At 41.9% G+C, this 26498-nt stretch overlaps 2 protein-coding genes across 3 annotated transcripts in view; one reads left to right on the top strand and one right to left on the bottom strand.

The window, feature by feature from the left end:
• Positions 1-2751: 2751 nt before the first annotated feature.
• On the bottom strand, positions 2752-15384 carry zgc:110329 (uncharacterized protein LOC550500 homolog). The gene is made up of 8 exons (XM_068720969.1): positions 15070-15384; positions 10204-10389; positions 9229-9303; positions 9002-9097; positions 7320-7436; positions 5844-5894; positions 4646-4762; positions 2752-3968 (listed from the first exon to the last, which is right to left on the bottom strand). The coding sequence occupies exons 1-8, from the start codon at positions 15166-15168 to the stop codon at positions 3633-3635; spliced, it is 1077 nt and encodes a 358-aa protein (XP_068577070.1). The 5' UTR covers positions 15169-15384; the 3' UTR covers positions 2752-3632.
• A 7502-nt stretch (positions 15385-22886) lies between these two features.
• Positions 22887-26498, top strand: part of tacr1a (tachykinin receptor 1a) — a 33486-nt gene continuing 29874 nt past the window's right edge. For both annotated transcript variants that reach the window (XM_068720787.1, XM_068720788.1), the window contains exon 1: positions 22887-23602. In XM_068720787.1, coding sequence (XP_068576888.1) covers positions 23199-23602 — 404 coding nt within the window. In that variant the 5' untranslated portion in view covers positions 22887-23198. The remainder of the gene's footprint in view (positions 23603-26498) is intronic.

The following is a 26498-nucleotide window of genomic DNA, read 5'->3' on the forward strand; positions in this document are numbered from 1 at the left end:
TTGCCAGATAGGTAGGCAATTCAATCAAGGGCGCACACAGGCGTGGACACTCGTCCGTCCTGCAAACGTTAAAAGAGAGGGCTGGAGATACCTCAGGGACTGATGCTGGTGACATTAATATGTGTTTCAGAAAAGGAGAAAGGGTATGCAAATAGGATTAGGGGAAACATTATATATGTTTTGCAGAATCTCACATTGAGATTGAGGAGATTTTAGAACCCTCTGATGAGTGTCGCTTCGATCGGCCTCCATTGATTCACTGTATTCGTTCCCCCCTTACCCACAGTCTGACCCCTAGTAGCCATTATGAGGCATTGCACTGTTTAAAGCAGTGGTGGAATGTAACTAAGTACATTTACTGAAGTGCCTTGCAATAGTATTCACCCACCTTGTTTTTTTTTTTCCTATTTTGTTTTATTAAAACCTGTAGTTTAAATGGATTTTTATTTGCTTTTTAATGTAATGGACCTACTCAAAATCATCAACATTGGTGAGGTGAAATAAAAAAAAATAAAAAAATAATACTTGCAAATGTATACAGCCCATTTGATATGAAGACCCTAAATTAAATGTGGTGCAACAAATTCCCTTCAGAAGTCCAATAATTAGCGAGATAAAGTTCACCTGTGTGCGATCTGAGGCTCAGATGATCTCAGTGCACACCTGTTCTTAACGCTCCCACAATCTGCAACGCCTCGAAGCAAGAGGGCCACGAAGACCAGGAGCTCTCCACACAGGTCAGGGACAAAGTCGTCAGGGTTGGATTATAAAGAAATACTTAATCGTAACATTTTGGTTGCCTAAAAAGGTCTTATTCCACATTTGGTTGCAAAAAACCCAAATGATAACTGCACAAACTGGAGGCTTCAAAACCGTAGTCCACAAACCGTCTATTTTTCGTATTCCTTTCACCAATTTTGACTATTTTGTGGAAGCCCCACTGGATTAAAAATCCATTTAACTTCCATGTTGTAATGCAACAAAATGGGAACAAAAGCCAAAGGGGATGAACCCTTTTGTAAGGCACTACTAGTGTTTTTTATACTTCTGCTCAGCCACATTACAGACGCAAACATCTGCGCTAGTTATTGATGAAATGACAAAACACTGATGGGGGTTCTCATCATAGCAGCTCAAATACTTGGAATGATAGCGACGTTCTAATGATCAAATACAAAATGATATAATCTCTCTGTGGCTCTGCTGCTCATCAGCTCTCCCCCCCCCCCCCCCCCCCGTATGGCTGCAGGTTGTTGACTGTGTGTGTGTGTGTGTGTGTGTGTGTGTGTGTGTGTGTGTGTGTGTGTGTGTGTGTGTGTGTGTGTGTGTGTGTGTGTGTGTGTGTGTGTGTGTGCTGTAATTTCAGCACATTGTGATTATCTGAGCTCAATATACTGCATGTGCAGCAAGCAATATGGACAGTGAGCCTCCCTCCAAATACGCGAGCCTGTTCCCTGACAGATAAGGGTGGTGGGAACAGTGTGAACGTGTGTTTTTCTCCTCTCCCGATTGTATCAACAATTCACGTCCATATTATCATAATCACGACTTGTTTGGATGTGCGCACATCCTGCTCTCAGGCCGTTGAGTGGTGGGGTTTTTTATTTTCTATGGCTGACGCAGTTCCTCTCCTTGCCATAATTAATCCACCTGCTGTCTCTTGATCATCATCATGAGGGAGGAAGAGAGGTGAAGAGTGAACGAGGAGAGATGACCTGCGGGGGGGGGGGGGGGGGGGGAGAGAGAGACGTATGTGCTGTTTGTGGATTGAATTAACATGGCTGGTCTCATCCAGATAGAGGTCTTGTGAAACGGGGGGTGTGTGTGTGGGGGGGGGCCACAAGAGGAAGGAGAGATCAGCTTTTGTCAAAGAAACTAATTTCTCATACATATTTTCGTCACTGCTTACCACTTAGTTTTACCTGTTTTGAGAGAACAGTGCTGCAGCTGAGACACACTTCATCAGTCTTTAATTAGGTTCCAAAATCATTTCCTGAGAAAAGTTTCGGTGAAGACGTTCACTTCATTACTCAAATCCACCACAGTCACATTCACCATTTCATCTCAGCCCCGCGGTTCTTCTCCAAAGTTCTGAACTCTCCTCCACATCCCTCCTTGGTCTTATGGCGATTTTATTTATTTTTTTTTCCATGGAGGTCAAAGAAAAGTGGTCCGGAAAACACAAAGGCTTCTTTTTGACTATTCAACACCAGTCCAATCTCCATTGGTTGCCTGGCAACTGGTCCCGGCCAAGAAACTTAATAACATCATTCTTCTCATCTAACTCTCGGGAAGAAAGCCAATAAACATAAATTCTCAAAATGTCAAACCATCAACGGTTTAAATACTCTACATTCATCTGGTAAATGTACAAATGTCAATTGGAAGGCAATCCGGATTGTAAATAAAGACATTTGATTATAATAATCACCTGATAGGCGGGAAACAAAGGTTCCCTGTTAAGTGTTTCATCTCTTTCACATTATTTCATCTGCGTGCCGAGACATGCTGCAGTGCGCCAACAACGGTAGGGGAGCGTGAACTAACAAACACGGATGTAAACAATGCTACGTTTTAAATAGAATTATGCAAATGTTTTATGGAGGAAGAAAATTCAATGCATTTGTTTTTGGAGTTTTGGGGAGTGACACTAAATTACATAATCCTCTCTGGAGACGCAGCGTTTCAGTTTGCGGTTGAGATTTATTGCAGCGTCGTTGTGCTTGTATGCAAAGCAAGTCGGCACGAAAGTCAGTAGACAAATTCAGCTTTATTGACAAGAACAGTAGTGCTGATACAAGGCAGGAGCTAGGGGGAAGCTCAAAACAGTGCATAACTCAGGTACAAAAAACCGTCAGGAGTAGATTTTCACTGGATTCGAAGTCTGGATAATCCCTTTAGTTGTTCCATTAAAAGATGGAATAAAAAGTTTAGTTTAAAAATGGAATAGACTGAAGCCCCCCCCCCCGATGACAGCCTAACATGTAAACTGAGAATTTTTAATTTTTTTTTAATTTACTTTATATACAGTACAAAACATGCATCCCATGTTATTCCACGACTACCAGTCTTACGATGTACACCGACTGCACGAAATAAAATCAAAATCATAGTAAAAAGAAATAATACACAAACTGTACACATCCGTCACAGACGCTACACGCAAGACATACTTGGCTATTCCTAATTCTCGGACACTGAAAAACATCTTTTCAAGCTACGATTAATTTACACACCAAATAGTACTGTCCTCTGACTACTGGGCTGTCCTTACAACAGCCTGAGGTAAGCTTTAGCACATGAGACACAGCTCAATTTCAAAGGCTACAAAATTTTAATAAATTAAATAACATAATGCCATGAATCTTTGAATATCAACTGCCACAAAGACAAAAAAAAATGTTTTTTTTAAAAAAGCCAATGTTGCTGCTTCAATTTTTGTTGTAAACAGATTCACCAACAAAGTGCCAAAAGTACCTTTGATCCCTTTAGCTGACCAACTTTCTCTTGATCCAATAATGGACAGGTTCAACCATTAAGTAGTGCAACACAACTCCAACAAATGCAATGATTACAACGACAGAAAAACAAAAAGGCCAAACCCGAAAGGCAAGAAAGGGCAAGAAGACCGACTAGTGTTCCCTTTTCTGCTTCCGGCCGACGTCTACCTCGTCCAGCCCGGTGGCAGATCTGGACTGCTGCAGTTCTCGGAGCTGAGAGTGAGTGAGGGGCGCCTGCTTCTTGAGCCTCTGCATGTGAACATCGATGGGGTCGAGATCGGGCTCGGCAACGGGGACGGGCAGGTAACCGCCGTCCCTCGGCAGACACATGCACCAGCCGGCGCCGGCCAGGTCCAGCTCGCTGTACTCCACCTCCGCCTTCTTCAGCTTGAAGTCCACCATGTCTGTCGACTCGCTCATGTCCACCAGCAGGTTCCAGAAGGCGCAGCTCAGCATGATGCCCAGCAGCTGCAGGGAGACGGTGGACCTCGTTAATACTGACTCGGGTCCAGAGTAACACAATATCCCCAATCGTCACACCGCTGTGTGTATGAAGAAATATGTATTTACAGGACCAACAACACAGTACATAAGACACAGTAACTCAAAGGAATGGAAACTAAGTTTAAGACGGGCAACAAGTGAGTGGATTCTTCTCACAGAAAGCGGTGGTGTGAAGGCAAAATTCACTATTTTTAGGCAAGATTTACAAGCTACCAATTTATACCGAAGCAGAGGTGCTGGAAAGAACCGATGGTATTTATTCATGCAGTTGTTTTAGAAGAGTAATTGTTGAAATTACACCTCTCTGAGGAGCCGCGACGAGTCTGAATATATGGATGAGAAGATGTATAGAGACATCAAATGGCATAAAAATGTCAAAATGAGCCACGGAAGCAAGTTTTTTGAAAAGCAAAATCAATTCAGTTTTTGCTTCTTGCGGCGTCAAATCAGGCTTTTTATGAAGCATAAAAAAAAAAAGATTTGGCAGGACGGTGTTGTTGCGAGGAAAATTAAAATGTCACAGGAAGTGAGGAGCTTACAGTTCAGATATCGAGGATAATCTGAAGCGGTGCATTTGGTTGGAAAGAGGGCTTCAAACCAACGTCGGCGTCAGTGAGTCGGTGCTCGGAGTTTTAAATTACCTGGGGAAGTCCAATGGCGCAGCAGAGTGCAACAGTTATTCCAATGTTGTCACTCATCCAGAGGTTGACTGCATGGATGCAGCCTCGCACGTAGATCACCTCATGCAGGGTTTCACGCTGATGCACAGACCAGAGGAAGACAACGAGAGGAAAGTTTCACTTTCAAACCAGAAGTGAACAGTCACTACCTCGAGAAGAGAACCAGCAGGTTGAACCGGTGAAGTTCTAACACTCCACAGATGTCTCACACACAGTGTTCGCTGTAAAAACTAGGTGCTGGAGGATGGAAAGACAGACGCATGTAGCATTACAGACTCTTCTGTCACGACATTAAGAATGTCCTCTGTAGTTCTTAAGAGAGATACAATTAAATCATAGAGCCTAATGCAAATCCTTCTTAAATGACAATAAGCCAGCAGAATTTAAATTATTATCACATTTGCCCAATATCCTGTATACGAGATAACTAATTATTTAATCTCACACTACAGGGATTCATATTATATTCAATGACAGCATATTCACGTGATCAAATGTTATCATTGAATGGAGAGAGAGTACCAGTGTAGGGCACTGTTCGAAACCGCATAATATTCATATTATGTATGACATAAAAGGTAGTGTGTAATGCGTTCCAACTGCACGACTGAAAGAAGTCCTTATGACCATTAGAGGCTGACAGCAGTGTGTGTGTGTGTGTGTGTGTGTGTGTGTGTGTGTGTGTGTGTGTGTGTGTGTGAACGGAGGATTTACGTCCTGCTGTGATGAAATATTTCATGTTTTACAAGAGAAAAGGCTTCAGAGATGAGGCCACTCTGCTACTTGGATTGATTGTATCTCAGGAAAACCTTCAAAAAAAAATACAACATATAACATATATAAGATAATTTCCATGATATTAGATTTCATCCATCTTGCCCATTCCTACACTTACAATTTGATTAAATCACTATTTCCTCAATTAACCGACTAATTGCTGCAGCTCTACTATGTTGAAAGAAAAGTGGGACCTTCGCTAAAATTGTGACAGCAGACATTTTCAAGGTGGGGACAACATGTTAACAAATGAACTGTGTCTAAAGTGGTCCAAAAAAAAAAAATCAATAATTTTTAAAAAAAAAAAATCACAACCCGTGTGTGAGCCAGACCCGCTGCGTTAGGAGCCGGGATCTCTACAACAACCCGCTGTTCCTCTCACCTCATTATGCAGAGTCTTGTAGCCACACAACGTGTTGACGACCTCTCCCACCTGTGCAAAGGGTTAAGAGGGAGAAAGTCAGAGACAAGACTTTAACTGAGCTAAGAGGACGAGAGACACAAAACCATGGGGACAGAAGAGGGAGCTATGTTATGTTCCTGTCCCCCGACAGCCAGAGCGTGAACTTAATGGGGCTGCAGCCCCGACAGGTAGCGACTGATAACAGCAGAAACCCAGCCAATGTTCAGCTCCCCTAATCAACTCCCCTATCTCTCTGGTGTGTGTGTGTGTGTGTGTGTGTGTGTGTGTGTGTGTGTGTGTGTGTGTGTGTGTGATGAATCTGTCATTAGGTTTCTGCAGCACAGCTCCGCTGCCTCCAGGGACAGTATCAGTGTTTTGGGCCGAGGGACAGGAGCGATACCGGTCACACAGAGGGTGGAGGAGGCCCACAGGGGAGTGACCGTGGATTTAAAGAGGGAGCTATCCTAAAGGCCATATACACAACAGAGGTGCCTTTCTCAGACAGTGAATGATGCTTTGGTAAAGCAGGAGACTTCACTAACTCAATGCACGTTTTTTTTTTTTTTTTTTTTTTTTTTTTTTGGATCCATGCCATCCGTCAGCAGGGACGAGGATTATTGAACAAGATGGCTGCAACATCACCGATACTCTGATAGCAGATGACGCAGTATCAATAGTGGCTAATTAACTGGCTGAATTGGTTCCTCTGAAATGTGCCCTCAGATTACAGTAGAAATCGAGTCTGTCTATTTCGTGAACACGTCTGATTATGGTCTTCCAAGCAGCCAAACATTCCCGATGACCGATTACCTGTCTGAAAAGACGGCATGCGAGTGGAAGAAATGTCCCTTATAGTTTATGTTTATGTTACAAGTTCAGTGTTTCATTCCAGAGGCATCAACTCCGTGAGTTTCCTATAAAAAAAAAACTGCATCCAAGCTTGAATTGTAGTTTTTGGATCCGTGCAGTTTAAACAGACTCTGGTGCCTTTTCCTGTTTGCTTCACTTCAATTAGGCTGGTGTGAAAGCTGCCAATGCAATATCTGGTTTCCCATGATCACTTATGTATTGAGGAGCACCTTGTGACACCAGAGAATTCAAATAAAAACACATGCGGTGCTGTAATGCGCTGCAGGACTGTCAGTCTCAGGGATTTTCATTTCGCCAAAAGGGGGGTTTATGTGCTGCCAATGCTGCAAGATGACCGCGGTCAAAACCGACCAATCAGCAGTGAGTCACCCGTCAGTCCCGATGACGTTAGGGCCGGTCCTCACGGTATATTTGCATTGAGTCGGTGTGACCGTGAACCAGACTAGAGCAGAACTAAAAAGGTTCTTTTTTTTTTCTCCTTGATCTGGACCAACTGTACTGAACTGAAGGTGTGAAAGCAGGAAGTAAGATGGTGCGGATGTTTTATGGGATTTTATGCGTTCGTTTGTGTTGTACGGCACTCACCTTGCGGCGAACACAACAGGTATACGGAACCCCACAGGCTAACGGACCAGTACCGTTGCAGAAGTGGTACTGGTTGACTTCCCAGTCCTTATACTCATCCCCTCCACAACACGAAAACTGGAAGACATAAACAGCATTCAGACAAGGCAATTAGGAACAAAGCACGCCATCAAAACAAAAAGGCTCATCTCAAATTAAAATGTGAAACGACAACAAGCTTAAGTTCTCCAACGTCGCTTGAATTAAAGCAACCCGCTGAGCGACAGCTTCTGGTGTTCTCACCACGGAGATCACTCACAAGGTGGCCTTCTTATCAAGCCACCAAAGACAACGTCACCTCTCTCTACGTCCACGTCCTAAAGCAAACTAAACACGTCTGCAGCGCTGAACAGGTGCTCCTGTGAAGACTGCAGAGTCTCTGAGGATCACTCAGCGGCCATCATTCTGAAGCACTGGGTTTGAGCGTCCGACGTGTGTCGAGACCTTTCCCCAGATGATGAAGGACCTCTCTGTCTCTGTCTCTGTCTCTGTCTGACCTCCGCTGCATGCTGCCGGGAACCACACTGGCTGCGCAAATGAGACTTTTTTTTTTTTTTTTTTTTTTACAAGCAGTGGGAAAAGAAACAAAAGAAAGGAGGACACGAGGAAGGGAGTGAGATGTATCGCCCTCTCTGTAGGTGAGGAAGCGTTCCCTGATGGAAAAAGGCAAACTGTGAGAATGGCAGTCGTGAGACAAGAGGGAATTTTCAGAGCTCACAGCCAAAGGTTAAATGCCCATTACAGCCAATTAATTTGTCTAGAATTTCAAAGAAACGGAGCTCGTACGCTTTACGCTCCAGTGGAGCCGATACTGATGTCAGCTCTGCTGTTATTGCTCAGAGAGAACATGAAATATTTCTAAAATAGCCACTGAAGCAGTTTCCTGTTATTCGCTTATTATTCTCCTTCATCGATTTTAATAGCTGCAGACCGCCACAAACTAAATCGTCGGCAATTTTTTTTTCCCCCTCCCACTATTGTTTGCAATAACTACCCCGTCCATCGAGGTAGACGAACAAACACCACTTCATCTTTTTTGCCGCTCTTCAGATGTTTTAGTCCGGTTTTAGAAAAGCAAAAATAACGTTGATTTGACCGTCCTTCTTTAATCCAGAGACATGAACCATAATAAGCTCACCGTAGCTCCTGTTACTTGTTCACCCACTAGAGGAACTGCCCAGACAGTACTTACTGGACATCTTCAGTACTTCATGAAGCAGGTATGTGTGTGGCTAAAGGCTTTTTTATTTTACTTTTTCACGCCGCAATGGTCACAAAACTAGGACAAAGCAGACTGACTATTCCCAGTCTTTCTGAAAATAAAAAGGCATAATACTGAAATTAACGTCATGTTTTTATGAAATGACCGGCTTGGCGCTAAACCGGCTGGATTACAATGCAGGAAAACAAAAGCTGTGTGACCATCTGACTTATACGAAGAAACAAATCTATCATTACTAAAGCTCTGAATAATGCACAGAGAAGTACTGTGAGAGAATCAACCTGTAGATCTGTTTATCCTGCATCTACTTAATGCAGCAATATAATAAAAGATATGCCATACTTTTTAGAATTTAGAACAATACTTATTATTGCTATCTCCCACATACTTTTCCCGTCTGTAAAAACAAATATCAAACCACCTTTTGCTGCATGTAGTCCAGGATGTTTTTGAAGTCCAGGTCATCGTAGTAGTGTTTGATCCCTTCTCGTATACTGCTCTGCACCAAGGCGGACGTCTAGAGGAAGTGGAGAGGGGCAGAGACACAGAGGAGACAGTGAAGGAGCAGTGACCTCACTGTGGCCAGAGGCCGTCATCAGGCCGATAACGTGTGAGGATGTAAAGCATGTGGGAGAAGGTGACGTTTACCTTGTTTTCAAAGATGAGGGCCATGGTGAGCCCGATCGCCTGGAGAAGCAGCAGCACACAGAGAACACAGAGGAACTGCGGAGAGAAAGAGAACTAAGTCATAGAGCGCCAAGAAAACCATTTACAGCCCTATTAAATACAAAGTATCTATTCAGGATATCAATGCAGATCAGATCAGTGAAACACGTTTTCTAGATATTGCGTTGGATCACTATTAAAGGACTCTGTATTGGGTTGTTTGATTGGATTATTTATGGTATATTTGCTTTAGAAATGCTAACAAGACAAGCCAACATCAAGGAGCAGGACGTCCATGTTTCTCAGAGAGCACCTTCCTCAGGACGACCCGCTTCTCCTCCTCTTCATCACAGCCCGAGCAGAAACATCACAGACTTCCTTTTTCTGCGGTGAACTTTTAATCCCCTTTTCTCAGTTCATCTTATTTAGCTAAAGCCAATTAGATAGTCGCATAGCAACTACAATAACATATCCCTGCACACTTTGAGCTCTTTTTCTATTATTGGCAAAAGCAACAGCTGTGCTTTTTGCATTGGAGGTGAGGTGAATTCTAAGTGGTCACTGATGTTATGAACTACTGCTGCTGCTGCTGCTGCTGGGCACACTTTGAACACAGCATATATGTGTCTCAGCTTTGAGTGTGTAATTTGTATATTTACATACAGATGTACACAATGTTTACACTCATACATTTGAAGATGTACCCATGTATGTGTAATTTCATATTTTATTCCTCATTACATCCCTGACTTTGTAACTCAGCTGACAATGCAAATTGTAAACAATTCTGACAATTAAAATGCTGCCAATAAACATTTTTACACACACACACACACACACACACACACACACACACACACACACACACACACACACACACACACACACACACACACACACAACATTAAAAGACATGTGCCTCTGGCCCCTCCTCCTCCTCCTCCTCCTCTTCCTCACCATGTGCAGCAGGGTCTTGTTGTCCCTGAGGGATCCGACCATGCCCACCACCGACACTGTGAACATCACCAGGCCCAGCAGGATGAGCACCACAGCAGGGGCCAGGAAGAGGCCCTCCAGGGTTCTGTTCTTCTGCCTTTCCACTTCGGCATACACCCCCACACACAGCACGCAGAGACCCATCAGCTGTAGGGAGAGGGGGGGGGGGGGGGGGTTTCATGAGATAAACACCGTGACAATCCTCAGTATGAACAACAAGTAGTGTTCAGCTTCTTGAACTATACGGCTGTATTCAGTCTCTGCTGTTTTGAAGCCTCAAGTTCTGACATTTTGGTCGCCACCTTGATATCTTTTTTTTTTTTACAACCAGAAGTGTCTCGAGAGGCTAGATTTAAGTACAAAGTAACGCTGAAAATGACATTTTAGGAGACCAAACATTGTACGATTAACTTCCATGAACTGAAAACACCGTGAAAGGGTTAAAGTTCTAAGAGGAACCATCTTTTTTTACTCTAAATGGAACCATGATTCACTAAATGAACATCATGCTGTATTGATGAAGACTTGAAACTAGAGATTCAGACCATAAAGTCATGTTTACAATGTTTACTGAGGGAATAAATCAAGAGAGAAGCCATTTTCTCATTGACTTCTATGCAATTTCTATGAGCCCAGCAGGGGGTTTGTGCTCCGACACAAGCAACGGTGACGAGGGCTTGGTCTCCATGACATGAATCAAGAAGGGCTCAGCCACACACTTCTGTTCTGGGCCGAGATACTCGGCAGAGTTCTGCAACACGTGGCTGAACGTGTCACATTAGAATAAGAAAGGCCATGGCAGGACATCTCTTCTTCTCAGGGAAGGAAATTCATACAAGATGAGTTCAAAACACCCGACTGGATGCGCAAGAAAACTGTGACGCAGAAGAACAAGAGAAACAGAGAACGCGGCTGTAAAGACAGCGAGAGGACTTAGCTAGTTCTACTGAAAAAGAGCAAATTAAAAACAGTCATTAGTGATTGATTGTGTAGTTTGTGCCACTTTAGTTTCAGTCAGGTCGGTTTAACAACAACACCAACCTGATGAGGAAGGCAATGGCCTCCCTACGTCAGCTTGTCTACTTTCATTCCTCATTCTTGATTAAATTCAAAACTACAGTTCAATTGTTGCAGCCAGAACACATACGTCAGAAAATGTTCCGTTCAGATATGTTGGGTCTGCATTATGAGATATGAATGACCTCTTTCTACAGATACTACTCTCCTGTCTCTTGCCACATCATAGTGCGCCACAGACATTTCTAAAATAAGTGACGTATTAGGCAGCAAAGATGTATTTACTATACATACAGATGCTTTGGTTCCTGGTACAGGAACCCCAAAGTGTGCTGAAGCCGTACAGAGTGCTCACACCAGGTTGGGTGGAGGCTGCAACATTTGAAAGGATGATTAAGGGCACACAATATAGAAAGATTGCGGTAAAAATGTGGTGTTGGTGCAATATGACTTTATCGTCACAACTGTTTTAAGCTCCAAAGAGCAACCAAGTAAACGTACCGATACAACCAAAGACAGTCAGCCTCAGCTAAATTCAAATATCAAATTGCCAATAATTGACCTCTTGGGGCCTTAAACGGTTACTTAAACGAAACCGTCTGATAAGTTAAGAGGAGGAATCACTCTGGTGGAGCTGGAAGCTACCCACAGACATCTGAAACGTGACACGCAGCCCCACTGTCTCCAAGCAAGCCGACACCAAACCAAGAAGACTGTGAATCACTGGTTTAATCTGCAACATTGTATTGTTTTATACGTTCTTTTTAAATGTAGAAATGTTCATCAGTAACGTAATTATAGCTGTCGGACAAATGTAGTCGAGTAGAAAGTCCAGAGGAGGAGTAGCAGGATGAAGAAGAAGACTCGTAGACGTGCAGGTGGAGAGGTAGAGCAAAGGGGCTAAACCCCTGAGTTGCCTTGCTCAAGGGCACCCCGGTTGTGCCCACGAGGTGAACTGACAGCAAGGTAAAATGGAGAAACCTCAACATTGTACACAAGTACATGATTACATGTACTTAGACATAGCATCCCACAGTGAATCACTGTAAAGAGTATTACATCACAGTGAGCCTGAGCACACTGAAAACTGTAATCAGAGTACATGTTCACAAAGTAGTCGAATGGAGAAAGTGTAGTTCTCCTGTTTATATTCAGCTAATGCAGGCGCTACAAAGAGAGAAGTAACAAACAGCGCTTGCTTTCCTGCTATTGATTTCCACTTGGAAATGGATGCAATCTGCCTCAAGAGTAGTGTCTGTCTGTCCACTTCAACTCTATTTACTGCTCACTACCCTCCATAAAGCATCGGCAGATCCATGTGGCTTTGAGCCAACATCCAAAGTCAGACTTCCTACCTTCAGTGCTGCAGTAATGAAGATAAGAATGAGTAGCAGCCTTTGTAGAAAAAGGGATCCGATACCGCCTCGGGAAACAAATAGACCAAACCCGGAATTGCTAGCATTATATATCAGTTATCCCAGGACAATAGAAGGTTGGGATAACTTGCAGTCTGAGGGGTTTTGACGGATCAGGTGCCCTACCTGTCCAGACCACAGAATCATGGCACCGATGAACAACTTTGAGGCCTTGCTTGATCAAAAAAGTGCTGAATTCGATATCCAGAGCAGTAAATAACTATGCTGAAAACAAAGTGGCGTAAAAGCTCAAACATGAGTTTAATCATTTTTAAAAGATATTGACCAGCGAAGCCGATAGCTCTTCTATGAGTGCGTAGGCCTGCTTCACAGTAAGGATGGCTGCTAATGATACAATGTGCAAGACAGAATGTCACTGCATGGTATGTGTACTATGATGTGGTACGAGTATTACTAACCTTGAGCAAAACAAAAAGAGAAAATAACATCAAGCAGACCCATTCAAGGTCCGCTGGATGAGGCTGAGTCATTTCCACTTGACATCTGCAGCTTTATTCCCGTCGTAAGAATCTTAGCTAAATGACATTAACCAAAACGCATGAGCTCCTCGCTGTCAAGCTCAGCCGGGCCCCATTGTCCTAAATCACAGCAGTAAGAAGATATTAGAGAGGAGCGACAGATCATACTAAAGAGACTCTGGAGTGCTAATGAAACCAAACTTCTGAGGTTCTGTATATTCGTAATATATTCATAATGTGCTTTTGGGTGTACGTACACATACATATATATATATATATATATATATATATATATATATATATATATATATATATATATATATATATATATATATATATATATATATGTATGACAAACACTGACAGGCAGATTGGTGAGGGTACAAATTGAACATTATTGTGTCAGTCTTCCAGGAGATGAAAGTGATGTAGTGGTGAGATGGAGGAATAAAACAAAAAGGGGTTTGTATAAGAGGGCCCATGAAGGCTGAGGATGACTCATCTTTACTCCTCAATGACTTGGCAAGACTTGTCCAGCAGTTTAGGTGTCTGCTGGCTCCCAAATTAAACAATACACTTAAAGAAAAAAAACTTTCTGGCTGTGGTTGAGCAACATAATATGCATGCTGCTCAACACTACCTGGTGCGTAGAAAAACTCTAACCACAACCAAAGTTACCTAAATAGATGTTCTTGTGCATTCTTAGATAACTGTAAATGACGTGTGGGAAACACTGAAACCCTAAAAGGTTCATAGGACCCTTGTCCTGAACACACAAGTTGCTTATTTAACTGAAATGTATACATTTGGATTTGTTCATCAGCCACACACTTGTGTTACCATCAACATGAATCAGTGTGGTCAGCTGTGTTAAAGTTACTGATTCATATTTGTCTGCTCACCTTATTCCAAACAAACCAGAATACAATGAACAGATTGTTCAAACTGAGTTTGGAATATTTGAACTTTTCCAACATGGTTAGGAAGATAACATTTCAAATAGGGAGGCATAATATGTATGAATTAATTATTCATATATCATTCACTGTTGTGATTCATTTTTAATCATACAAATGAACATGGATTGGGTCAAAGAGCAACAAAAGAGACTTTCAGATTGCTCCTATTTTCTGTCGGCAAAACTCTGTATTTACCCACACCAGCGCCCCTTTAAGCGGATACAACGCCCTGCACCACCGTGCTGTTTGCTAGCCAGACATCGCTGTGTATCGATACCACATGCTACATATTAGTGTCTCTGTATCTTATTCATTAGATTGCCCAAAAATAATCCTTATTGTGTCAACAGATTTCAATTCGGGAGGATGTCTTTAGTGCTAATGTCTATCCTGCAAGCTAATCTTTCACCAGCTAGCTAGCATCCAGAGAACGTCAAACCAGACCCCGTTAGAGAATACGGAAACTTTACGTGACGTTACTCAACAGCAAAAACACAATGTTGTTAACAAAAGTAATGACTTATTTTTTAATCAATATAGTCTCCTGGTAAATACGGAATGCGCCAATGTCAACACGGGGCAATTAATTTAATAAAAAATCCAGTTATACCCCGTTTCACGCTGTAACACTGTACAGGCGGAAGTTCGACAGGATGTTTGGTGAATCTGTGTTTTAGATTGAAATTGTTCGCCAATATGTGGTTATTCTGGTTCAGGGTGTACGCCGATTTGTACAGCAGATCGTACAGACTCTGAATATGCCTGAGTTTATGCTGTAACACGTGTGTTATGTTCCTGGAGCACATAGCGCGTTTAAACGCAAGTGTTTCGCATGAGGTTCTGAGCGATGACTCACTGGCGCTAGTGGGTGGCTCACGTCTACTACAATTAGCAGACAAGTGTTTGCAGCTCAAACACAAAGAATACCGATGTTTATAAATGTGAACAGACACTTACCGAGAAGAGCATCGAGTAGACGTTTAAGGTGAATTTGATGAAGTAGTAGAAGTGGTTGGTTTTCCTCAATTCAGAGTAGGACGGCATGGCTGCTGACATCAGTGAAGCTAGCTAACAAGCTAGCTAAACGTTAACTATCCCTCGTTTATACGTCAGGCAATATCAAAAGAATGATAATTAAACATCTAATGTCGTTAGTTAAATTAAAAGAAGGGTTTTAAGAGAGCTAACTGATTTTTATATATGTAGCAGCCCTCATTTCTCACGTAGTGTTGTAGCCACTGAGACAAAACCACTTCCGTACGGCCGGGTCCAGCGAACACGCTTTGTTTTGACTACATTCTTAAAGGGGCAGTAAACACATCCTCATTATTTAATTTGATTTAGCTGCTGCGGTTAATTTGTAACATCATTTGTCTTTAAACTATCATATGTGTTGCATTTAATTGTGTCAGTGTTTGTTGCTTTGTGAACTATAAAACAAGATAAATCAATTAAAACGTTAAACAAAAAGCAGACATTGAGGTCAGAAATGCCTGTAGTAGAAAACAGGTGTGGAACTCAGGGACGAAAAAAACTACATTTTATAAAAATCCCACCCCAAAAAATAAATATAAAAATATAATGACCTCTCTAAAGAAACTGGGTAATACTAGTAACAACATAGTAGGTTACAGATATATAATCCATGAGTCTTGTTAAAAGTAATTCAATCCTTGTTGCGTTACTTTTCTCGTCACGTGAACTGACTTGAACAAAAGTCATTCAAATGAATGTGACAAGAATATGCACATAAGTCAAAAGACAGAAAAACATGTTTTTGAGAAATACAAGCAGATAAATTAGTAACTAAGAGCTGTAATGCATTACTTACAGACAGAGCGCACAGCTAATCCCTCTTGCTTCAGGTTGCATCAGTTGTTGCCGCAGACCGGTTGGATATATTTGGCGTGCTTGTGACATTACTGATGCATTCGCAAATTGGTTTACACACTCGCAAAGCTCGCCATATGTTCACCCAAATGATTATCAGCACAAGTGTTTGAGTTTCCCATCTTTAGACGTTTGTTGGTTTTCTTATGTCTTTTGGAATCAGTAGTTCCTCCTGATTTGCTCAGTCCTGGAGAGAGGTGCATTTACATAGCTGTGGTGCATAGTTTCAATTTCAGGTGATGTGCAACCTCATCTCCCGTCTACACGATGGAGTGTAGACAGGGAGAAGCATGAGTCATCAGGTTACGTTTGACAAATTACTGAAGTCCTTCAACCAGCGTTATCTTCTTTCTGTGTAAATATCCTCACTTATTGTGTCTCCTGTCAGCTGTTCTGTGGCTGACCCGACGGCCTCTGGCCTTAGGCTGGACTGCTCTGCCCTGATCTGGAAGGATAGTGCTACTCAAGTGTATGCTAGGATTGCATCTAGTCCCATGAACAAGAATAAGTAGAAGAAAAGAATGAATGATCATGCACTGCTCTGCAAAATCCATAACCCTCATCTTTCTGAAGGCTTCTCTCACTCATCAGCATATTCATTGATCTTTGTTGAAGGAATTCCATCTCTCTCTCATCCCTGTGCACATTTTGAGGGCCAGGGTGTCTGCAGCTCATCAAAGAGTCTCACATCTTTCACACATAATTGAGTTTAACTGTTCAGTGAGAAGTAGGGAAACATTTAGTCGAAGCTACTGAAAGCCAATCAATCGAAAGGTCAGAAATAACATTTGGAAGTCAGAAATGTTTTAATGTCGCTCAGTCCCTGAGGATCATCGGCCAGCCGGGGAGACAGTTTGCATGAACTGAATAGAGTTTAAATTCAGTAACCCAGCTCATTTCTTCTGTTAAGTCATCTGAATCCAGCACTTCCTCTGCCAGCCCCTATCCACACTCCAAACCACCCACCCACACACACACACACACACACACACACACACACACACACACCCACACACCCACACACACACACACACACACACACACACACACACACACACACACACACACACCCACGTACACACACACACACACACAGAGCCTTTTGTGATCGCTACGAACTAAGGGGCATAAAATACTTTCACCCAAATTTAATATGAATTTGCCATCATATTAATATCTATGTATAGGCAGTTCTACACTATGATGGATATCAGTGCTCTAATTTGACAAAACTAGTATATTTCTGCTATTTTATATAGTAGATTAATATGTTCCTGCTGCAGACACATTCAAATGTGAGCAGCTCTATAAACCCACTTCTGGTTTGAATCACCCTTTTGATGACTTGTTTATTTCATGAGGCTCTGTGAGATGAATATTTTCCTCATCTGAGATTAGATACATTAGCTGACTGCAAAACAAATCCAGCATTTAATATACAATAATATAATATATACATAAATATATATATATAGACTAAATAATATATATTTATATATATACATACATTCTGAATGTTCATAGTTTGCCTGCATCACAGCTCTTTCACCGTTACTCTCAGCGACTATATGATCTGACTCTCATGAAACTGATACATTCAAGAATAAGTGCCGGGGTTTGGTGCAGACTTTGTAAGACTCCTGCAGACTCACAGGTCAGAGCTCACTTTGTTGCAAGAATGTACATTCAAGCTAGAATGAAGGGGCCAGAATCAGTTAGATCCATGAGGATCACTCTGCTCTTACTGGTGTCTCCAGTCAGGGGTGTTGCAGTGAGGGTCATAGAGAGTCGATTTCACTATTGCCCCGACATGGGAGGAGCCCTCAAAGAGCCTGACATTAGAATTGTGTTTTTATCTGCAATTTTGAATGTGCGCACTAACTTCAATAGTAAATTATTACATACAATCCTGTCTTTAAACAACTGAAATCAGGCTAATCTGAGGGAAAACAGCAGTTAACATAATCCTCTCATAAGATCGATGTGTGACCACCTATTTTAGACCTGTTGAAATCTGACAGATTTAACTAGCAGCTTATAGTTCGGTTAAACTAGATAATGCATGAATGGTAAATGTGAGCTCATACCGCAATAAAAAGATATCAAGCGACCTATTGCTTCAATTTACACTATCCAAAAAGGTAATTACTGATTACCATAATTACCAATACATATACACATGGGTCTAGTTATTATTTAATTATCTGTAAATGGGGCAACTTAGTGATATAGAGTTTAAGGTGCAGACCGTGAACTGTTCTCAATCCCAACTCGTCAAACATGGCAGCATTGTTAGTGGTTCACATGTCAAACTACAACTTCTGATCCTATGAACTATGCGTGACCATCGATGGATGTGTCAAACTACAACTTCTGATCCTATGAACTATGCGTGACCATCGATGGATGTGTCAAACAAACACAGAGAGCAGTGTGTGTCCCGTGTGGAACAAACAGTCAGTGTCGACTCTTTTAAAGTTTTAACGTCACTTCTACTAGTTCTTATTCTGAATAGAAAGTGTACGCGAGCAACGAGTGGAAAGCTGACACCAGGCGGGTACCCGGAGCATCATGGTTTGACGTGAAGGGTCATTGACCAAGCTGCCCTATATATTTTACTGCTCCTGTGCAGTGGTGATTCCCTTTTCACTGTGACAGCCTGTTGCTTTCACCTGAGACTCATACGACGGCCCTGCCCCGTCACAACAGTTGATAAGAGAGCCCCAGCAGCAGCAGCAGCAGCAGCAGCAGCAGCAGCAGCAGCAGCAGCAGCAGCAGCAGCAGCAGCAGCAGCCATGAGGGGATGCTCAGCATCAGTCACAGTAGTGATGACAGCTTTTGGAAGCTAACAAGAAAATAGCTTTTCTTTAACTTTGAAAAATAGACTGACTATGATGTTTGTTTCAATGTCAACATTTAAATGTGTCCAAATACTTTGGTTTTTCTGTATAACTGTTAAACTATTGGCATTCCCATCAGCCCCAGCTGTACTTTGTGTTTAGTGCTAATTCAAGATTTTGGCACGCTTACACGCTAAATCTAGACTGTAAACATTGTAAAAATGATATCTGCTAAACATCTGCATGTTAGCATTGTCACAGTAAGAATGATAGCATGGAGATGTTAGCATTTAGGGCAAAGTGCCACTGTTCCACAGAGCAGCTCCCGCGGCCGTAGACGAGTGTTGTTCTGGCAGCACCTTGAACTGAAGCAACAATCTAAATATGCGAACGGTTCAAACTGAATCGCTTTGGGAAAAAGGGACGTGATGCATGCTTTATTAGAAAGAGATGTGGTCAGAAAGTTCATATTCAATTTGATACAATTACAGGTACTCATCTCTGTTCATTTATAGCCTAATTTAATTATGAGTAAGATATTTAAATGCACTGCAACATTCTATTAAATGTCTCTTGTGTTTTGTCTTAATTGTCTGTAAAGAGAATAAATAGGAGAATTCAACCACAGATGCACTAAACTTTCTAAACCATCTTGCGCAGGTGTGCTGAATGATGAGTCCCAGTTGATCATAAAATGGACACATGGGACCACTTGTTGAATATTAGCATAGTCAACGCCCCTAAACACTATATGAGGACAGGTGTTGTGCCGTGTGCAAATACAAGCATTGAAGAGATACAGCCTGTAAGAGAAGGAAGAATTTCAACAAAAGTTTAATTCAGGTACTGTTAGATGAACTTATGATCAACATGGGATTGTCTAGAGTGTCAGTACTGGTGTCACAGGAAAATGAAAAACATCGAAGAGCAGTATTTAAGCCATTCAGAAGCTGAACACACGTAATATCATCCAAGGTTAGCACCAATAGTATTTATTTTGCCCACATCCACAATCCAATCCATATTATTATTCTAAAACAAGAAATAATGAGAATTTAAAAACCGTGAATCACAGAATTAATTAATTCATTTACAAAATAAGAACCAATCATTGAACAAAAATAACAGAAAATGTTCGTATTTTGCTTCTTGCATGAGGCCCCATGTCACGAGGTGCATGGACAGCAGACGTACAGGTCATTGTGACCGACCTGATGTTCTCATGGCTACAGCTATGCAGTGCAACTAGGATGCAGCTAGTGATGAAGTGAAATGAGGAAGAATATCTCATCAGAGTGTGTGCTATAGAGACTGGGCGTCGCTCACCTCTTGTGCTTCTCCTTCCAAGCAGTTTAGTCTCCACCATGGAGCTCTGACAGGTGTGATGGAGAGGACAGTCCAGAGCGGATCGAAGCTTCTCCCAAGAGAGAAAAGCAACGTCCTTGTGCAAGAGGGACATAATTACCATGACTGGACACTGTCTATAATGGAATTATATTTGGAGGAGAACATTTTTTGGTCAATGATGTTGTTGGGGTCATCGGGCAGTTGTTGACCTGGGCAGGACGTAGATCAGGCATTATGTGAAAAGCAGACATTTGCAGACAATTACAGAAGAGAAGAGAACATGTGTTGACCAGCCAGTGTTTGATATCAGAAGATAAAACCACTGTTACAACCCACAATGTGGTGAATAAGCCTGAAGATATTTCTATCACACAGATGCAAGTTTAGTGTTTTTAACCTTAAGGGGTAATAAAGGCGATAAAGCCTGTGACCTGATCGTTATATAAAAAAGTTGTGGGTCACTTTGGGGGCCGTGAATTCCCAGAAACGTTCATGGACATTCAGCTGTTAGACTTGTCACAGACCAACGTGTTCTAACGGTAATTCTGACTTGAAAATCCTGTGACATGTCATAGTAACCTGGCCAAGAGTTGTTTGTGTTGGACAGACAGATGGAAAAATCAACTAACTATAACTGACTGCATATCTGCCTTTTTTGTTACCTTCATTTAATCACAATACTCACACATAGCATTGCTTCTTCTTTTTTCTTCCAGTGAGCCTTAGTCAAGATGGCAACAGGCTCATACAAGAGGTGCACAAGGTACTCCAGCATTAACGTGCATGAAAAGAGTAGCCTGCAGTGCAACACTATTACAGTAACATTACGAGAATTGGGAATAGAAAGGAAGAAAAGATGTAAATTGCATTATTTTCTGAGCTTGTGAGTTTGATGTAGTAAATGATGGCCTCAGTGCATCACAAAGAAACTGTCTGTTCTTTTTCCAATATTATTCCAAAAGTTCTGTGTGGCATTGTTATGTGGCCGCTATATTTCCGCTAGTGGATTTACCGTGACCCTCTCCAGCTGTATGGCACCTCTTAGTTGTTGTGGAACCTGGTAATGTAGCAGCTTCATTCAGTTATTCATGAAAAAATTGTTCTGGTAATCAGCAGCTTGCCTGTCTGGCCAAGGTTGGTATAAAAAAAAAAACACAACTCTGCTTTAAATAGAATCTATAGAGTCCGTTCACACCTGAAAGACACAGGATGTCCAGAGAAATGTACATGAAGATATTCTTACTGAATACCTGCTGTAGCCTCACAGGGAACTCTTCCTGAAGCAAAACAAGAGCACAAATTCAAATGTTTGTTCAAACAAAAAATTGTAAATTTAAACTGCAGACTTTAAAGAATTTAAAACTGGCAGAAGTTCTATTATGTTGTTAGACAAAGATGCATTCAATTCAAGTTTAGTTCCAATAACTTAACATTTGTAATGTCATTTAGTTAACACTCTATGTTTCATCTAGAGGGAGAGGGAACAGCAGGCCAGGGGCTCTGTGATGCTTTGGCAAAGTCAGGGGATCACCAAAGACATTGAGATTCATCCTCTGGGAACATTTATGTTTGTACCAAATTGCATTGTAATCCATCCACGGTTACAGATATGTCAGTGTGGACCAGATACAGCAGACATGCAACTCACCATCAGACTAATATAGTCATGCCGCTATGGTTTAAAATGCAACAGTAGGTCATAATATTAATAACCCATGTCCTGCAAAAAATATCAATTCACAGCACAGCACCACAACCTGTGGCGATTAAAGGTCCTCTACTCCACGATCACAAAACGAAGGGCTGTGAGTTAAGGTCTGTTCAACTTCTTGCTTTCCAGTGTCGTTGTGCCTTCAAGAGTCCAGTGGCAAGCCTGGAAGCAACCCTCCTAATGAGCTCATTCATCCTCTCACATCGCCCCTCTGGGTATAGACTCCTGCAAACACAGTCTGCAAAAAAAAAATGGAGCCGGGAACAAAGCTCTGATAAAATATATAAAGCTTGATATTGTGAGCAAGTGGGCTGTCTGCTGAAGAAAATATGGCCCCTCTTATGAAGAATTTACGTTGTAGTGTTAATCAATAAAATACATTTTTTATACTATTAAGCCTGTTTTGTGAAAATATGTAAAGAACCTCTGAAGTGCATGTTTCATTACTACTATCGATCATCAGCATGTGCACGTTCTACGAAGCAGCTCATCCCCAAATGCACAGTCCAGACTGTGAAACCGCAAGAGGGGGCGGTGAGTGGGAAGACAGGGACAGTGTGACACCTCAGCGCATTAAACACCACATCCAGACATAAAACATGGGTTCCTTCAATTTCATTTTGAGATTAAATCCATTCAAAGTGATGGTCATCAATGATGCCTCCGCACAACTACAACCATTGTTATTACAACTTTGATACTATTTGTATTGCTATTGGCACAGTATTACTCATGTGCCTGAATTCGTTCATTCAGTCTCCTGCTTGTGTGCGATGTGTTATTGCCTACAAAGCAATTATGAGCGAATTTAATCAGATGAGAGGTATTTAGGCATGATTATCCTGTTGGCTTCCCCGTGCGGTCTGAGTCGGATGGAATAAATGGCATAATCATAATTACAGAGACTGCCTATTGGACGGGTGCGCAGCGGCTCGCTGCATAAAAGTGGTGTGCAGCCGCTCAGTTTGCGCAGAGAAGCAGCAGAGAACAGGAGAGGACGGAGCAGAGGGAGCTCAGATATGTCCGACCAGTTTAGGGAACACGGAATGGTTTTTGCGCGTTTTTACGCACAGAGATGAGTGATAAACAGTAGTTTAATAGATAGTCATGTGTAATCGTAACGTCCACATGTGTTACTTATACTGAATCTATTATTTCCAAGAAAGAGTCTTTAATTAAGTGAACATTCCAACAGAGCGCGCAGCCGTCGTGCTTTTCTTAAACTTTGGTCACTTTGTCTTTCTATGAATTAGGTTTGTATCAAGTTGGTGGGTTTTAAAGTGACTTTCGGTCTTAAAATGGATCCTTTTTTCAATGTCACCAATGCGCCAAACTGGACCAGCGGCTCCAACGACACCAGTAACGGGACCGCGAACTGGAACCAGTTCGTGCAGCCGGTCTGGAGAATTGTGCTCTGGGCCATTGCGTACAGCTGTATAGTCATTGTGTCCGTGGTAGGCAACGTCACAGTGATCTGGATTATTATGGCGCATAAACGCATGAGGACCGTCACCAATTATTTCCTCCTGAACCTGGCGTTCGCCGAAGCCTCCATGTCCGCCTTCAACACGGTGATCAACTTCACATACGCGGTGCACAACGAGTGGTATTTCGGACTGTATTACTGCCGCTTTCACAACTTCTTTCCGATCGCAGCTGTCTTCGCCAGCATTTACTCAATGACCGCGATCGCTCTGGACAGGTAAGCTGCGAGTCTGTTGCAGAAGTATATGAGAAATGTGTTCAAATTACAACATTATCAATTCACGACTGATCAAAGTTCTTCACCTTATTCTCCTAAATGATTGACAACACAATGCAGGAATATTGCGCTCATACTGGCTAAGAATAAAAATCAAAGTGATCACATTACAGAAAAGAAAATCTCTGTCTAATTCCCTTTCGCCCACTCTTATAAGGTCCTATAGTAATATTTTAGATACAAAACTACGGACATCTAGGAGGATTGTGGTCATCATCAACTCGTACAGGTGGTGAACAGGTTGAGATGTTATTTAGATTTTTAGGTAAAAGGTTATTGAGGTCAACTGCTCTTTGAACAAAACAAAAAAAAAGGAAACTTTTATTTCAAAGTGCAGCACATTGCAGTTATTTCTCTTTACCAACATGCAGCTCAACACAACAGATTCTCTCACATCAAAATGCACAAATGCAACCAAACAACTGTTTACATATATAAACTCTGAACACTGACATGTGTCACCCAACAGTATCAGTTTGTAAATCATTATCAATTATCAAAAACGACAAAAAACAACAATAAGGATATATATATATATATATATATATATATATATATATATATATATATATATATATATATATGATTGTGCAACCTTACAGCATTGACTATCTTCTATGTCACAGAAATGAATCAGAAATGCTGTAAAATGATTCAACAGGCTTATTGTGTTTGCCATTTTTTCAAGTGTCCTGTGTGCCCTCTCTTGCAACACAGACTTTTTGCATGTCTGATCCACCCCTGCAATTTTCTACCCTTATGTCCATTATATGCAGCGTTCATTGTGTCCAAGAGGGACATCTGATCATGCGGCTGGCGGTCATAATCTCTCCACCTCTATCAGGATGGATTTCCACTGAGGGGTTGAGGAATGGAGAGTAAGGTGGAACTAAACGTGACTCCATCACCGCTCTGACTAGACGAGAACTGTCCCCTACAATTACAACAATGTACCCTTTCCTCCCCGCTCACAAGTCTGTCATTAAGGTCACCTCACTGTCTCACTGTCGAGTTTATGCATTTGTATTTATTTTTAGATATACCAGAGTGTTGCACAGTGCAGTCTGATTTACAGTTCACTTCTGTTATGTCGTCTTTTTGACGTAAATATAACAGCTTTTACAATAGTATGTAAAAATACTGATACACAGAGTTTCGCTGGTGTTAAGTTTGAGTGAGAAAACAGCGTTAAGGAGGCGATAGAGCAGTGCCTGATTCAAGCGTGCCTGTTCAGAGGAGGCTGAATGCGTGGCCTGTGGTACATGTGGGACCGCTGGGAACACTGCGCTCCCTTGGGTACTGACTAATACAGTGGGTACCTCACACATCCATGGCGTTGCTCCTACATTCACTTGACTGAGGCATGTCGGTTAATAAATGGTTATGTTGCAGATTTAGATTTTGACTGACCACAAAATGTAACAATTAAAATACGATGCATCAGGATTTATTATGAAGGCTCTACCTTGAACAGAAGTTAAGTCAATTTAAGTACATTGCATTATTAACAATTCGTCTTTCACTGTTTACTTGAAGTAAACATTTGAATGCAGGACTTTTACTGTAAAGAAAGCCAGCGGTTGCCTGGGCCCCTGAGCAACGCTCCGAGGCCGACAGAAACATTTAGTGGTGGTCATTTCCAAACAGGCATATTTGTCGCTTGTTTTTGACAGAAGTGCCGTGGTTATAAAGTAGAGCAGGGATTTAAGTGGCGGAGGGATTTTGCTGGTGGTGACGTTGATTTTACAGCGGGGAAATTTCTTATAGTCACATGTTGAAGGAAGCTCTGTGGAGCTCAGTGTATGCAATAACCCTCTCAATGAACGTTCACGTGTGAAGGACCAGGCTATTGATCAATGGCGGCAGCTCCTTGTGTCGACGAGGGTCAATGGAAGCTAGATGCATAAAAAGCCCTGCTCTGCTAACGTGTGCGAGTGCCTGGGCATGGGTGTGTGAGCCATTGCATTTTCATGCGTCTGTGCGTGCATCTTTGTCCGTATGGTTGTGTGCGAGTACACATTGTTTGTGTGTGTACCTGTACGTCTGTGTCCGGGATCGCTGTACACAAAGTGTGTTTGCTTGTGTATCTCTAATCTGTGTTAATTGTGTGAATGTGTGTGTGTGTGTGTGTTTCTGGATATGAATGCATCAATGTGTCATACTGTTCCTACCGTTCCCACACATACAGCTGTGAACATCCTGCCTGCAGCTTGTCAAGTCTGAATAGGTGTCTTCTATACCTCTACATCTTCGGTGATGATGGCCTCTAATTCTTCCGTATATCTCTCTGTCAGTAAGAAAGCCATGAACTTGACCTTTTCGAAAATGTATTTGAACTTTTAGAGCAAGAGGACGTGAGAACAAATATACTTTTATACTTTATCTGGCTGTTGTAGAGACAAAAAAAAAATGATTCACCCACAATTTCTCACTGCTGTTTAGGGTGCAGTTAATATTTCAATTCTTCATTTTCAATCACTACTTCCTGTGAGAGCTGAAGAGCTTCCATTAGTTGCTAGATATGCAATACTTTTTTTGCAGCACAGTGCTCCATCACCGCTGATGAGACGCTGCAGCTGATAAGGCTTCATCATTGCTACACTCAGGACTGGCGATCTATGGGTGCAAGAACGTCACACAACCCATAGATCGCCAGTGCAATCAGGGTGCCGGTGCCAGTGAGTGCTGAGTTAGAACCACAGGGGAGCTTGCCACTTTGACTCGAGTCTCTCTGACTTCAGTGCGACTTGGGACGTGTCCTCAAAAGACTTGACTTTGACTCAAGATTTGGGACTTGTGAACAGTCTATATATTTTATATATACATTTATTTTTGT

Source organism: Cebidichthys violaceus, unplaced genomic scaffold (genome assembly GCF_023349555.1).
Source record: "Cebidichthys violaceus isolate CVI_PGR_0920_01 unplaced genomic scaffold, fCebVio1.0.p SCAF_26, whole genome shotgun sequence".
In the NCBI taxonomy this organism is placed as follows: Eukaryota; Metazoa; Chordata; class Actinopteri; order Perciformes; family Stichaeidae; genus Cebidichthys; species Cebidichthys violaceus.